Source organism: Gregarina niphandrodes (genome assembly GCF_000223845.1).
Source record: "Gregarina niphandrodes unplaced genomic scaffold scaffold00001, whole genome shotgun sequence".
Classification (NCBI taxonomy): Eukaryota; Apicomplexa; class Conoidasida; order Eugregarinorida; family Gregarinidae; genus Gregarina; species Gregarina niphandrodes.
This window is the reverse complement of record NW_011645773.1, coordinates 472,589-486,341: the sequence shown is the minus strand read 5'-3', so window position 1 is coordinate 486,341 and position 13,753 is coordinate 472,589. Positions and strand designations below refer to the sequence as shown.

Sequence of the window (13,753 nt, the reverse complement as noted above, 5' to 3'; positions counted from 1 at the left end):
GCGTGTTCGACAAGCAAATACTTTTTACGAAGACTCTAGAGCCACTCGATTCACGGCTCCGGATGTGCATGCACTGAGGAAAGTAAATTTCTCTCTCAACTCGCGATGGCAGCCGCTCACTGACGACGGCCACTGCGTAACTACCTACTCAGCTAATTTGGAGGACCGCCATAAATCCCCGCACACGTGTGCGCAAAATTTCTGACAATCGATACGTGCGCGTAAATTGTCAATCCTCGCGCAAATAAGGTTGCCAAATAAGGTCGCCATGGAGTTATGCCTCAAAACCGAGTTTGCGGCAATTAGCGCGCAAATCCTCCACATCTTTCATGCTCTTTATAAACATTTCTTTTTCTTGACCGGCTAATTTAAGGTCAAGAACTTCCTCAACTCCATTGGAGCCTATAATGCAGGGGACTCCTCCGTAGGTGGCCTTCAAGCCATACTTGCCGTCGATGTAGGCGCAGCACGGAATGATCCTTCTTTCATTCCTGAGATATGCCTGAACCATAGAAAGAGCGCATACAGCAGGAGCAACGAACGCACTTCCCATTTTCAAGAGGGCGACGATTTCTCCGCCGCCTTGGCGAGTGCGTTCCACGATGTCATCCACCTGCTTCTGTGTTATCATTCCCATCTCAATAATTGTGAAGAGCGGGATGCCGTTGACCGATGTGGCCGAGAGCACGGGTACCATAGCATCACCGTGCCCCCCCAAAACCATTGTGTGCACGTCTTTCACAGAGACCTTCAGGGCCTCAGCCAAGAAGTAGCGGAACCGAGAGGAATCCAACAGGCCTGCCATGCCGACCACACGATTAGTGGGCAAGCCGGAGACCTTTTGCAACAAGGAAACCATCACATCTGAAAGAAGTCATGAACAAGTTTCCGCAGCGGTGGCTTCGAGCTGGCTGGCTGGCTGGCTGGCCTCCTCCTCCGATAAGTGTCCCTCTTGCGAGGGATTGTAGCTTGCTTTTGACTGAGCTTACCTAGAGGGTTGGTGATGCATATGACGAAGGCTTTAGGGCATTGCTTTCCTATGGCCCTTCCGACATTCGAAATGACTTCGGCATTTTTGCTCAGTAGGTCATCTCTAGACATCCCGGGTTTTCGGGGGAAGCCTGCGGTGACAATGACAATGTCCGCATCTTTAAGTCCCTCCGAGTTCTCGCTTAAGTCCGAGCAGCCGGTCGAAGTGCATTGAATGTCTTGGCAAGTCGTGGCCTGGGCCAAATCAAGAGCCTTACCCGCCGGCATACCTTCCACGACGTCGAGGAAAACAATGTTGTTCGACAGCGAAGACAACCCAGACAGTAGGCCCACCGTGCCGCCAATCATGCCGGAACCCACCAGTGCAATCTTCGGTGAAAATCGTGTAGCCATTGATTGTAGTGATCTAAAAATATTTTTGCAGGGCTGAATACAGGCTCCTAAAAAAGGCACTACGCTTTGTCTTTCCCGACCGCATACTCATTAACGATACAGCACCCGTCAATGGTGACGACATAGCGCCCGTTGACGACGTATTCTGCATTCGGCGGATGTATTCCAGACGTAGCAATTCTGCACACTCGTCCCCCAGCACTTCGGAATGCAGCACTTTATCCTCCACCTTTTTTGTAGCTTCGTCCCCCGTGCATTCCCCAGCAGCAGGTGCCTCCGCCAACCGGGAAGACCAGAACAACCGATCGCTGTATTGCTCCCAATGTTTCCCCGCGTCTCTGGGCACATTTACTTGAGATAATTCATCGCGGTTCTGCGCCAGCCATAACGCGCTCTCAAAAGATACGTCAATGGGACACGCAAGAACCGGGAACCGACTGCCCAGCAATAACTGACTGTACCTCCAAGCCGCACCAATCCGATTCACTTGTTCCACTCGGCCAACGAGCCGACCCAACTCCGAACTCCTTCCCTCCAACAACAAAAGTACCAAATACTTACACCATTGAGTATCACTCCATTGAGTGTTACTCCATTGAGTATCACTCCATTGAGCGTCACTCCATTGAGTTGCCCAAGAGCCCATCTCCTTGATAAGCAGCTCCCGTCTTTTATACTTGCACAACACGTCGTGCCAGCGACCCACTGGGAAGTGCTCTTGATTAAAAGACGCAATCAACACTTCCTTCTGGTCCAAATGCTCGTTGCCTGCCAGATAGTCCAAAATCGCCAAGTCCACCGGCTCCCTGCACTTGTCAATGCTGCTGATAGCCCGGCGAACGTCCACATCCGCGGCAATGGCCGCTTTGAGCAAGCTCGAATTATGATAGCGGATGAACAAGTCTACGCAATACTCACTCACAGCGCTCAGGTCGTCCCACAGGTCCGCTGAAGGGTACCATTCGTCGCTGTAGGCCGATACTAGACCGTTGTTCACGTACTTGCGGAACAACAGCAAATCAATGATCTCCTTAGTGCTTAAGTCATAAGGGTGACGACTATTTAGCTTTTGTATACACACCCACACTTCCAACGGGGTTCCCTCAACTTCGTTCAACAGTGCAACACCGGCTTGGGCTGCGACACCGGCTTGTGGTGCGACACCGGCTTGTGGTCCCACACCGGCTTGTGCTTCCACGGCCTCGTCGGTCTGAGTGGCGGTCGTAATCTCGACCTGCTCACGGGTGACCTGTTCGCACCCGCCAACCATCGTGTGTAGAGCTTTTGTGCAGTCCACCAGTTGGTTCCACGACTGACGGCCAGAGTCCTTCTCCGGCAGCTGTTCCATGGAGTGAGCAACCTTCTTCCACACCGGTTCCAGGTAGTCAATGACTATTGACTTATATAGGTTTAGAACAACCGGTTGAAACCACTCAGGCCCTTTTTCGGCAGTCGGTCCTCCCCCAACAGTCGCTCCTCCCCCAACAGTCGGTCCTCCCCCAACAGTCGGTCCTCCCCCAACAGTCGGTCCTCCCCCAACAGTCGGTCCTCCCCCAACCGTCGCTCCTCCCCCAACAGTCGGTCCTCCCCCAACAGTCGGTCCTCCGGCAGTCCCCCGTGTGTAGTTGTGCCAGTGAGCGAGAGCGATGCGCATGATTCGCAGCAGACAGGCGGCGGTCTTGGCTACAGTGCTGCTGGCGAAGCCACTTTTGTTATACAGATGCGAATATTCTTGAACTTCTGCTGCCATGAAAGGCAGAAGCGTCTGCAGCGCCACGACGGCGCCGATGGTGCTACCTACGATCCCGGATGACGCCACAGTTTCCACGACGTGCCTGAAACAGACATACGTATCGGCCATGAAATTGGGCCCCATTTTCAATGCCGATGCGGAACGCAGCATCTTCCCCATGCCCATAAACACATTCCACGTGTCCACAAAGGACCGCAGCGCCTGGTCCTGGTGTTCGGCCACCCGGTCGCACGGCAGGGTATGGTCGCAGTCGTCCGCTGGGTGGTCGAAGGCGCAGTATTGCAGGGCCAGGGGGAAGATCACATTGCGAACGAACGTGTGTAGGCTCTCATCCGACAGGCCGGCGACTGCGCCGGCGTCCTTGGAGTAGCAGAGCTTGAGCAGTTCCACCAGCGGCACGAATGCTCGTCGTAGTTGCCGTCGGGGACACACCAGTGCGCTCAGCTGGAAAAGCCGACCGATACGTTGGAGCCCGTCCTCCTCCCCGTCGCCCATCACCACACTATCCAAACAACCTTCCCACACGGCCGCCAAAACGTCCATTGGACAACTCTCCAACGCGCTCCGGTACAGCACCGGGTCTGAGGAAGGCAACGCGCCCACGTAAAAGTCCCGCAACGCTCGTGCACACTCCTGCTCCTTCCACCAGTCGTCCCCTGCCGACTCCGCCAACGACGGAGACGACCCACTTGCACTCACCACTCGCGGAATACGCACACCGTCCGGAGCACCCACCGACGGACCCGAACCACCGGCCTGCAGGTCAACCGTAGCGTCAGCCGAAGCTGGGGGTGTCATCGACGACGACGGTGGCGCCGCCGACGGCGACGGTGGCGGATTCAGATGCTGCATGAGGGCCGGGGAAACGGCGTCGAATGCCTGTGAGAGGACCGGGTCGACGTGCAGCGCCGGCTCCGGCACCAGGGAAACGGTGGGGAAGGCGGAGGGGCAGTGTCTATGGACGACGGAAAGCACTTCGCAGACAGAGTGAATTGCCTGGGGGTCCCGCTCGCCTGAAGTCTGCACCAGGATCTCCCTCAAAAACCGCTCCGGTCCGAAGGCCGACAAGCAAGCCTCGGGTTCCTCTTGCAACGCGCTGGACATGATGGACGTGATCTGTCGCCGCATGACTTCCCCATACACCGAGATATCGATATTGACCAACACACCCGCCACCAAAATGACCTGCGGTCGCAAACAAGCAGGTATATCGAGCAACGGTTTGTCAGTTGCCTGCGGGTGCGATATCCTCCATTGAGTGGATTGTTCATGAGGCTGCACCAACCATTCTGGGTACTCCACATACACCAGTTGATGGTTCACTATTCTACTCCCGGCTATTACATCCTCTCTTTCACCTCCGTCCGATGCGTCATAGGCAACTCCCTCGGATGCGCCGCACTCCGGCACGACGGTAGCATTTGTGTTCTCCGCCTCGCTCCTGGTCGCTTCGCTCCTGGTCGCTTCGCTCCTGGTCGCTTCGCTCCTGGTCGCTTCGCTCCTGGTCGCTTCGTTCATGGCCGGCTCACTAGTATACTCCTCGGTCGTAGAGAATTCCTCCTCAGTCGCGGAGGATTTCTTGGCGTACAGCTTGTCCAATAGTTGGATTAAATGCCTGATCCCAGCCAGCAGTTCTGACGCCACTAAGTGCCAGTCGTTGATACACCGCAGTAGCTTATCTAACAGGTACCTGCAAGATCGGGCATTGCACTGCTCGATGGACTCAATCCCCTTCAGTTTAGCGACCAGCTCTTCACAGCATGCTCTTCGCTTCACCGCACTCGTGTGCTCAAGCAGAGGAACATCGCTCAGTATCTTCGCCAAAATCGTCCGCACAGTCTTGGCAGGCTCACGCGCGGTGTCGGGGGCTGTGGGCAACCCCTGAACAAGCAACTCATCCGACGATAAACCCGGAAGCCAGCCACCGGCGTCTCCCATTATTTAAAAAAATTGTCCCGGCTGGCAGCACCACACCTCGGCTGGTTCTTCGTAGCCATCTGCGACTCCATCAAACCGGCCTCGAAAGGTGGCTATCCGTGGGTAGCTGCTGATCTTTCGGTTGCAAGTTTTTTGAGTCAATCGACTGTTGTGGGGGGCGACTGTTGGGGGGGGCGACTGTTGGCGGGGATCAACTGTGGATGGATAGATTGAGGATCAAGGTCACGGCGGTCGCAGCTTTGGGAGGCGGCGAGATCCTGGAGGAAAAGGTGGATTTTGGTTCTTAACATGTCTTGGTGTTTAAGGTTCTTCGATTCCGAACAGAACTTCATCAATGGACTGTGGCTGGAGCACTTCTCTCCTCTGATCGGCGGAGGGACGGAAGGAACATCTGAGGAAACGTCTAGCTTCGTAAGCAACCTCGCCTTGATGACCTTGCCGGCCTCAGAAGCCCGCACTCGATCACAATCCCCAAGATGAAGTTTATCATCCTTAGTACAAAGACTTCGTTCTGCGAACGAACATTCCATTGAGCGAGCAGCTGGACCAACCGACTCCAACATAATGTTTATTTGAATAGGATTAGTAGCTAGTTGGCGCAAGTCGACTTTTTTGATCAGCGACTTCAGTAGAATATTCTCTTCCAGCATCTCCTGCAGATCTTCATCATGCCCGCTTCTTCGAAGGCGTAGTTGAGCTGAACACATGTCCAACTGCCACCGTAAGGTTTCAATCTCCTTTAGTAGTGATCTATGCCTCCGCAGTTCCTGTAGAAAGTCCCTAAATAAACTACTGCCTCTGACTGCAATCACGTGATCACCAAGTCTGAGCTCATGAACGGCTGAATTTAGGTCAACCGGATGGTCAACCGGATGGTCAACCGGATTGTTTAAGCCGCGTCCTGCATTTAAATCATCGACCGGATCTACGCCCCGAACAAGCCTCAGATCCTCAATCGATTGTATAACCAGAGTGTTCTTCCCAATCAGCAATATTGCAGACTCCACTAGGATCAGTTCTACCTCATTGTCTCCACAGGTTCCGGAGAGTCGTTTCATGCAGGCGCACCATGGTCAGAACGTGCGGAATCGTCTGCTTGGCGGTCAAAGATCCGTTCAGTATCGTAAACACAGTGTACAGAAGAGGACAGCCCGGGGGAACTTGATCTTTCGGGAGCTTGCGTGGTTGGAGTCACGGTTTAGAGTCAGGGTTCAGAGTCAGGGTTCAGAGTCAGGGTTAAATTAATAAGTGTAAAAATTGATATGCATTACCTACCGGCGGTTATATTGGCTGCTATAGCGTATGGAGGGCCTGGACGCCGTTTCCTGAGAAGCTTTGATACGTTTGAGTATGCAACCAAAATTGATTGTTCTACTGCGGTGTCGATATCTCTAACGGAAGCGGACGGCGAAACTTGTGTGAGTAATTGTGTAAATAGCAAGTCCTGCTCCCAGGTGGGGTCTGGAGGTGCTGAAGGCTTCAATGTAGGGAACTGGAGACGCTGCCTGCTGGATCTGGGTCAGTATTGCGCTTTCTCACCAGAAATTTACTACGGCCAGCCTGTGGTGCAATCCAAGCGATATACTGCAACCAACAATAACATCACTATAGCCACCATAACCAAACAAGGTACGGGCATATCGGCTTCCTTCCGCTGGAGGGTCCCTGACAATCTAGTTGACGAGTGCTCGAAGAGGCTATACTCAATGACGTGCTCAAAGAATCCGGATCAGACGGATCTGTCTCCTCTCGTCGTACATGACTGGAAGAACCTCTCCTACCTATTCATAAAGACCGAACCCGTTGAAACCCTCTGTGCTTCTCCCTGGTCGATTCTGGACTCAACTTATGACAACGAAAGCAGTACATCCTGCTTCATATTCCCCGATCTTGAACCGTACGTAACCTTGATCCACCCCCTATTTATAGGCCTGCCACTCCCTATAGGCGTACCCCCTCTTCTGACCTTCCATTCACGCCTCCCACCATCGGACCCTCCCACTATCGGACCCTCCCATCATCGGATTATCGGAACCTGTAACGTGGTTTTAGGCTTCAAGCATTCGGACAGATGTACAAGACTCCACACCAGATAGTGGGCATGCGCAAAACAAAGTTACTGCTCGATCTCGATTCAAGAGGCGAGTACTACATCGGAGCGACTCCTTTGGACGGCTATGATTCTTGACCGCAACGAGATGAGCTTTCACTGGAACTCCGAATGGGAGCAACTCCACAGGTTTTTGTTGGGCGGCAGGATTGGTTGGCTGGCTGGCTGGCTGGCTAAAACGTGCGGCTGGCTGAGATGTGTCCTTCCCCTCTCATTTTTGTTCAAGTTGACTCGGCTCTCTCTCTCCTCACTGGACAGAACATAGCCATTCGATTTGTCAGTCGTGATGACCTCGCTTCGTCAGTCGTGCACCGTAACGTGAAACACAACCCGATCGCCGGCATCGACACGCTACAAGGTAGAAATGTGTAAAGGAGGCGTGCGTGGTTGAGGCGTGCATGGGTGAGGTGTGCATGGTTTAGTTCCTGTGCTTACGGTGAAGTCTCCAGTAGCTTGCAGGACGAGTACTCCGGGCTCGGCAGAAACGACTTGTATGCTGGTAAATTCGATGGGCTCTCTATCATGATGCCAGGCTTCGACGAACAAGTGGTCCAGTCCCAGATTAGGCTTGGGCACAGCCGCAAGGTCTGGCAATAATATTCGCAGTCGGTCGTTTTCTTTACTCAGCAGCTGCGACTGAACCATGACGCTCCCGGTCGTGGGCCACAGGTGGAAACGGCAGTCCGCTTGACCCGCCATTTCACCCGCCAGGGTGCCCAACACGAGACCTTCGGTAATGCCATTACCGCCCAATCGATTCGCGCCATGGAGACCACCCGAAGCTTCACCCGCAACAAACATGTTAGGGACGACGACCTTGTTGCCCTGCTGTGCCCTGCACGTATCGTCAATCAACATGCCGCCCAGACTATAGTGCAACGAGGGCGTGATAAACGCAACATGCAGGGCCTCCTTCGTTCCGGCGCCCTCGATTGCCGCCGCCTTGATCCCTTCCGTTGCCTGCTTGGTCCCTTCCGTTGCCTCCTTGGTCCCTTCCGCCGCCTTCTCAGTCCCTTCTGTTGCCTCCTTGGTCCCTTCTGTTGCCTCCTTGGTCCCTTCCGTTGCCTCCTTGGTCCCCTCCTTCGCGACTTTTTTCTCTAGGCTGCTCTTGCAGAATTGCTCTGTCAAGACCTCGTGTTCGAAGGTCTGCACTACTGCCCCGAAATCGGCAGCCGTGTTGATGGTGTGGATGAAGCCTCTTCTCTTGTAAAATTCAAAGGCAGCAATTCCGAAGCGTTCTGCTATATCGTCGTCGAATACCAGGAGGGCCAGGCTCTGCTCCTTCTCCAATTGGTCCAGCTGGTCAGATGTCGGTAGTCGGTCAAGGTGGTCAGTGGACTGATCTGTGGTTTTTCGCAGCCCCCATTCGGACTCCAGACCGCCATGTTCGATAATAGCAGCAGTCACTTTATCTCGTGTTTCCAGCTCGTCGACAAATCTTAGTCCCTTTGAGTTGAGGAGGATGGCACCCAGACTGCGAAAAACTTCTGGGCAAAGGAACTTGGTAGATTTTCTGACGTCCTTGAGGTCGACGAAGCCGGTGGGATGAAGTTGGACTTTGTCAAGTTCGTAGGGGGTGAGTCCGTTCTTGATCAAAATTCTATGTAAGTCCCCGGAGGACGTCGGGTTATTGGTAGTGGGGTAGCTAACCAAGTCAGGTCTGAGTACGGAGAGGAAGCTGTCTGAGCCCGAGTCACCGGCGTAGCCACCGCTGGCGACGACCACCGACTTGACTGGAATAGTGGACAGGTGTCCTTCGAGGTCTTTGACTTGGACGTAGTCCGCCAATTTGTACTGTCGGCTGCTCATTTGATGAGTGGAGCCGGCGGGAACGGTGAGGGATTTGAAGCCGATGTCGACAACCTCGGTCTTCTCCATAATCACCAGTTGAGGGTTCTGAGCGGCCGCCTTTTGACGTAAAGTTCCTGCGAGCGGCAACATAACGTTGAGACCAAATGGCTTGGGGTCTGTCCGGGATGGAGGGAATCGATGTGTGCGACGCACGCTGTGTCCACCCAAAGCGTTTACGTCGGTTATGCCGAGGTCGAGACGGCTTGCCAGGTGGTTGATGGCGGCACCGCTTCGGCTACTCAAGACGTGGGCCAGAGTGGGAACAGATGACCCTTTTCCGCTCCTCAAAATGTCGTCGACGAACTGGTCTGAGGAGTCGGGAATAGAAAGATCTTCTTGGAACCGTGTCGCCGCCGCATTTACACCGCTGGTCGCTTTCTGGGAATTCCCACCAAGCCGTGCCTTCTCAATGAGCACCACGCGGACACTGGACTCCCCACCGGACTCCGGCACCACGGGACTGGTCCCCCGCGGCGTCGCAGCATCCGCAGCGTGCTGCTCAAGCAACTGCAGCGCCGCTGCAAGACCTGCCGCGCCGCCTCCAATAACTACAACCGTGTCCCGCATTTCTTCCGATTTACTAAATAACCCTGCTCTTTTTGCCGCATACGCGGTCGCCAGCACCAGCGCTGTAATCATCCAGAACCAGGGGAAGCGCCACCGACGGCGGTCGTTGCCTGAAGTGAACATTATTATACATATAATTGAAATTACTGGGAAAGGATTGCAACCTGCACCTTTTAAAATGCACGGAGAAACATGTAGATGTAATGAAGAACCCAGCGACTCTGCAAGAGGCGGTGCTTGGCTCTACACTCATATTAGCTCAGTCGAGGTAACGCAACCACACGACCATTCTACGCAACTCTCCGCGCTATGCAAGTGCAACACTTACTTGGATGGCAACAGCCATGTCAACGGGAGGGAGCAGCCAGTTCATCCACCAATATGGGTCACAGTGTGTCCAGTCACTCACCGCATCGTGAAAACACATGGTGAGCATCTTGTAGTGGTTCGGAGTGGAAACGGAAGACGAAAAGATTCTGCGCGAGGTGGTGATGCGTGACCATAGCGAACGCTTCAACACAGAAAATGTCGTTGTAAGCTTCGACGCTGATGACGACGATTGCCATGAAGGGTCTAATGCATCGGAAGTGTTGCTCAGCGTTCATTTCACCAATCCGGTTAAGCTCCACTCCATCGTGGTTTTATGTACGGACGACAACAGCGTTCCTGATAGTATGAGGCTGTTCAGCGAACAACCTCACCTCGATCTAAGTACCGCCGATGATACCAAGCCTCTCCAGGAACTGACGGTTGCTTATGACCCCTGTGGAGTGCTAGAACACCCCGTTAAATTGACCAGGTTCAATGATATCACTTCTTTACAGATTCACTTCGTCAAAAAGACCCCTCACATTTCTTTACGGTATATCGGCATCAAGGGCGAAGCCACTAAACATCAACGGAGAGCTGTGGCTACCGTCTACGAAAGCAAGCCCAATATTGCAGACCATCAAGTAGACAACGTGAATTTAGGACGGATGGGTTTGTAATTGCTCAGTAACCGTGCGTGCCAATTGCCGCGAACTAGTGTCCAGCGGAAGTCTGTCAAAATTGTAGCCGTCCTGGAGTCCGCAAGGTTTCATGCCATGACTGCAGTCTGCTTCCTGTTAGTTTCGTCCACTGTAGTCCAGGTGGTTAGGATATACGGCTTTCACCCGTACGACCCGGGTTCGAGTCCCGGCAGTGGATAATTATCACGCATTAAATCGCCCGGCAAAGGCCGCGAAAAGGCTACCGAGTTCATGACGGGGGTTCAATGAACATGGTATTTAATGCATCAATAGCCGAGACAAGATAGCGCTCTAGTACATGCTGCTCCACGCCTGCCGTATACGAGTTTGGCTGCTGGAAAAGCGGGACACCACGACGTGAAAACAAATAGAAAGTGAAACGCTCGGACGGAAGTGACGGGGGAAGTGGAAACACCGAATCTTTCAGAGGACTTGCACCCTCACCGATGATACCCAGAGCGCAGCCCTCGTTTAGAGTGCTAGTACAACTTGCGCTAAGACCTAGGGGGGCTTGTACGCGAATGTTGACAACCCACCGCGCCACCCCGACCAGTGGCACCGCTCGCAGCCCTCTGTGCTTCACAGCAGTGCCGAATCGGCTGGGTGGTCCAGAAAGACTTCGTTCTCGGTCAACTCTTTCAGTCCACCGACCAGTTCGTCTTAGGATACAGCACGCACTCCCTCAACCCCGCCGTTAAGCGCACGGACATAGGGCCTGTTGATCGCACGGACATAGGACCTGTTAATCGTTGGTGTTAATAAACGGGGCTCACGGCGTCGTTTTTGTTGTTCCGCTCACCGCGCGACATGAGGTACCGCAACCAAACACGGCAGGTAGGTACGGCATCACACAAGCCTCCAGCCTGACAACCACGTTGTGTCCATGTATTCCACGAATAGGACCAGGCTATAGACAGGGACGTTTACTGAGTCTGAGAACACACTGCGCGTGACTCCCCAAAATCGGTTCAAGGACTCAGGAAGCCGAGCCCGAAGCCAAATGTGGGTGCTCCCATTGTGGTTTGGGGCATTGGTCTCAGAGCATCCCCACCAAGCTGTTCTGTCTCGGGTCCAATTTCGGCTAGGAGGAGGCGCTCGGTGTGGATGCTAGTGGGAGGAGTCGACTGATTGAGACGATATGATGTTTGAAGGCGACATCCTGAAGCCTGCGTTATTCCTGGGAGCGATTACTGCATGCTGCAAAAACGAGTTGTTGATTGCGCTCGAGGCGAATTTGACGTACATCGCAACCGCCGGGGGCATTGCAGGGGCTGGTCAAATGGAGACGATCGTCCGGTTCGAGAACCGATACCTGTGGAGTGGGTTTAGCTATAGTCGGGACCTCGTCTTCACAATGGATGAGCCGACAGCACAACAACTCATCCATCGATGTAAAACCATGAAGGAAGAAACGCCCCATTTGGGCCTGCGATCTATGTAAGACTGCAGCACCCCCCCAACACCGGTAGGACCTGGTGCCGGTACGCCAAGGATCTGGTGCCGGTACGACCAAGGACCTGGTGCTGGTACGCCAAGGACCTGGAGCCGGCACACCAAGAACCTGGTGCCGGTATATCTGAGGAGCGAATTGTATTTTAGTGATGGTATATGTGTGTTGGAGTTTCTAGTGTCTTCGGATGGAGGCTACCTATCGTCCTGTACTAGGTACCAGGTCTCAATTCTGGACGACCCGCCCGACTACCGGTTCCCGGAGCCACATTTGCGGCGAGTTACGGCCGAGTGGGAACAAAGTATGCACAAGTACAACTGGTTGAGTGCCGTGGCTTCCCTGTCTGCGGAAGTAACCCTCGTCCTTGAGGTGCACCGAGCAGGCTTGAACACGTTACGTCAGCAGTGTTCGACCACGGGGTCTTTGATAATGCTGTTGGAATGCGTGGACCAAATCTCGTCCGTTCGATTGGAATCGAATAACACCCGTATTTCAATCGACAGCTTCCAAGCTCTGGCTAACCAGGTTGAGGATGACGGAGCCGACGAAGTGGCTCACAGATGGACTGTTAAACTCAAGGCAAAAGAGCTTTTGGCTGCCTTAAAGATACTCATAGATCGCGCTGGCTCCAAGGACAAACTACTTCGGTCCTGGCTCGTTGACGGTCAATACTTGCTTCTATCTACTGACCTCGTCACCAACTTCGATGAAGCACAGTTCTGCACCATCATCACCAGGCTCTGGGCATGTGAACCGCCGCCATGGGACGAAGTAGCTGACCCCTGATGTGGCAACCTGATAGTGCTGTGGTACGATAGTGCTATAGTACGATAGTACTACCACAGGCACCTGACGATATCGCCATCATCACCCTCTATGCAGCGTTATTCACTTTTTTTGCAGCTTTTTTTTTCTGACCGAAAATTATTCTGTGCTCCGAAAACTATGGTGGGTAGAACTATGGTGGGCACACTGTAGCAGATGAAGGTTGTAACAAAAGAGGGAAAGATTAGTTTGTCATGGCGGCTTCTTTGAGTGCTTGTGAGTCCTTGACGGCCTGTGCGACAATAGCCTTGGTCTTGTCGGTGATGGTGCGTTTGACCCTCTTCTCCTTGATGCGGAGCATGTTTACAAGGTGGTCGGACTTGGCGAGGTTTTTTCTAACTCCAGTCATGTGTTTATCTTGGGCCTGTCGCATGCGCTGCAGGTAGAACCGTTCCTCTCTGCGTCTCTTTATCCTTTCAATCATGGTCATTGCCTGGATAGTTTTGACATATATCTCTCGATTATACTTCACAGGAGCGTTTCGTCGCTTCTCAAAATTGAATATGCTGTCGTACAACATCTCCTTACCGGCCGTCTTACGATGCGCCTTCGTCCACTTCGACTTCCGGGGACTATGTCGTGCAGAGAAGTGCCTCTTGCACTTCGACTGACAAAAAACAAATTCGCTTCCATCATTCCTCACAAACTTCATACCATGACCTACAAACATCTCTAAATGCACACACTCCACAATGAATGCCGAGTCCACCCAACTCGGCAGTCCAACTCGGCCGGGACCAACACGGCAGTCCAACTCGGGCGGGACCAACTCGGCAGTCCAACTCGGGCGGGACCAACTCGGCAGTCCAACTCGGCGGACCAACTCGGCAGTCCAACTCGGGGCGGGGACCAACTCGGCAGTCCAA

At 53.5% G+C, this 13,753-nt stretch overlaps 8 protein-coding genes and 1 non-coding gene across 9 annotated transcripts; 4 read left to right on the top strand and 5 right to left on the bottom strand.

Annotated features, from left to right (window-relative positions):
- Positions 1-274: 274 nt before the first annotated feature.
- Positions 275-1,383, bottom strand: GNI_006870 (malate dehydrogenase; the record flags this gene model as incomplete). Its single annotated transcript, XM_011130352.1, has 2 exons — positions 275-864; positions 990-1,383. The coding sequence occupies 2 exons, from the start codon at positions 1,381-1,383 to the stop codon at positions 275-277; spliced, it is 984 nt and encodes a 327-aa protein (XP_011128654.1).
- Positions 1,384-1,396: 13 nt separating this feature from the next.
- On the bottom strand, positions 1,397-5,074 carry GNI_006860 (hypothetical protein; the record flags this gene model as incomplete). The annotated part of the gene is made up of 1 exon (XM_011130351.1): positions 1,397-5,074. One exon carries the CDS (start codon positions 5,072-5,074, stop codon positions 1,397-1,399), a length of 3,678 nt encoding a protein of 1,225 aa, XP_011128653.1.
- Positions 5,075-5,211: 137 nt separating this feature from the next.
- On the bottom strand, positions 5,212-6,132 carry GNI_006850 (hypothetical protein; the record flags this gene model as incomplete). The annotated part of the gene is made up of 1 exon (XM_011130350.1): positions 5,212-6,132. The coding sequence occupies one exon, from the start codon at positions 6,130-6,132 to the stop codon at positions 5,212-5,214; it is 921 nt and encodes a 306-aa protein (XP_011128652.1).
- A 204-nt stretch (positions 6,133-6,336) lies between these two features.
- GNI_006840 (hypothetical protein) lies at positions 6,337-7,262 on the top strand (the record flags this gene model as incomplete). The annotated part of the gene is made up of 2 exons (XM_011130349.1): positions 6,337-6,971; positions 7,127-7,262. 2 exons carry the CDS (start codon positions 6,337-6,339, stop codon positions 7,260-7,262), a joined length of 771 nt encoding a protein of 256 aa, XP_011128651.1.
- Positions 7,263-7,484: 222 nt separating this feature from the next.
- Positions 7,485-9,725, bottom strand: GNI_006830 (FAD-binding domain protein; the record flags this gene model as incomplete). Its single annotated transcript, XM_011130348.1, has 2 exons — positions 7,485-7,535; positions 7,620-9,725. 2 exons carry the CDS (start codon positions 9,723-9,725, stop codon positions 7,485-7,487), a joined length of 2,157 nt encoding a protein of 718 aa, XP_011128650.1.
- A 368-nt stretch (positions 9,726-10,093) lies between these two features.
- Positions 10,094-10,591, top strand: GNI_006820 (PITH domain protein; the record flags this gene model as incomplete). Its single annotated transcript, XM_011130347.1, has 1 exon — positions 10,094-10,591. The coding sequence occupies one exon, from the start codon at positions 10,094-10,096 to the stop codon at positions 10,589-10,591; it is 498 nt and encodes a 165-aa protein (XP_011128649.1).
- A 126-nt stretch (positions 10,592-10,717) lies between these two features.
- GNI_006810 lies at positions 10,718-10,790 on the top strand. Its single transcript has one exon. It is a non-coding gene; the product is annotated as a tRNA-Glu (tRNA).
- A 960-nt stretch (positions 10,791-11,750) lies between these two features.
- Positions 11,751-12,848, top strand: GNI_006800 (hypothetical protein; the record flags this gene model as incomplete). The annotated part of the gene is made up of 2 exons (XM_011130346.1): positions 11,751-12,049; positions 12,212-12,848. The coding sequence occupies 2 exons, from the start codon at positions 11,751-11,753 to the stop codon at positions 12,846-12,848; spliced, it is 936 nt and encodes a 311-aa protein (XP_011128648.1).
- A 223-nt stretch (positions 12,849-13,071) lies between these two features.
- Positions 13,072-13,557, bottom strand: GNI_006790 (putative 60S ribosomal protein L24; the record flags this gene model as incomplete). The annotated part of the gene is made up of 1 exon (XM_011130345.1): positions 13,072-13,557. The coding sequence occupies one exon, from the start codon at positions 13,555-13,557 to the stop codon at positions 13,072-13,074; it is 486 nt and encodes a 161-aa protein (XP_011128647.1).
- Positions 13,558-13,753: the final 196 nt, after the last annotated feature.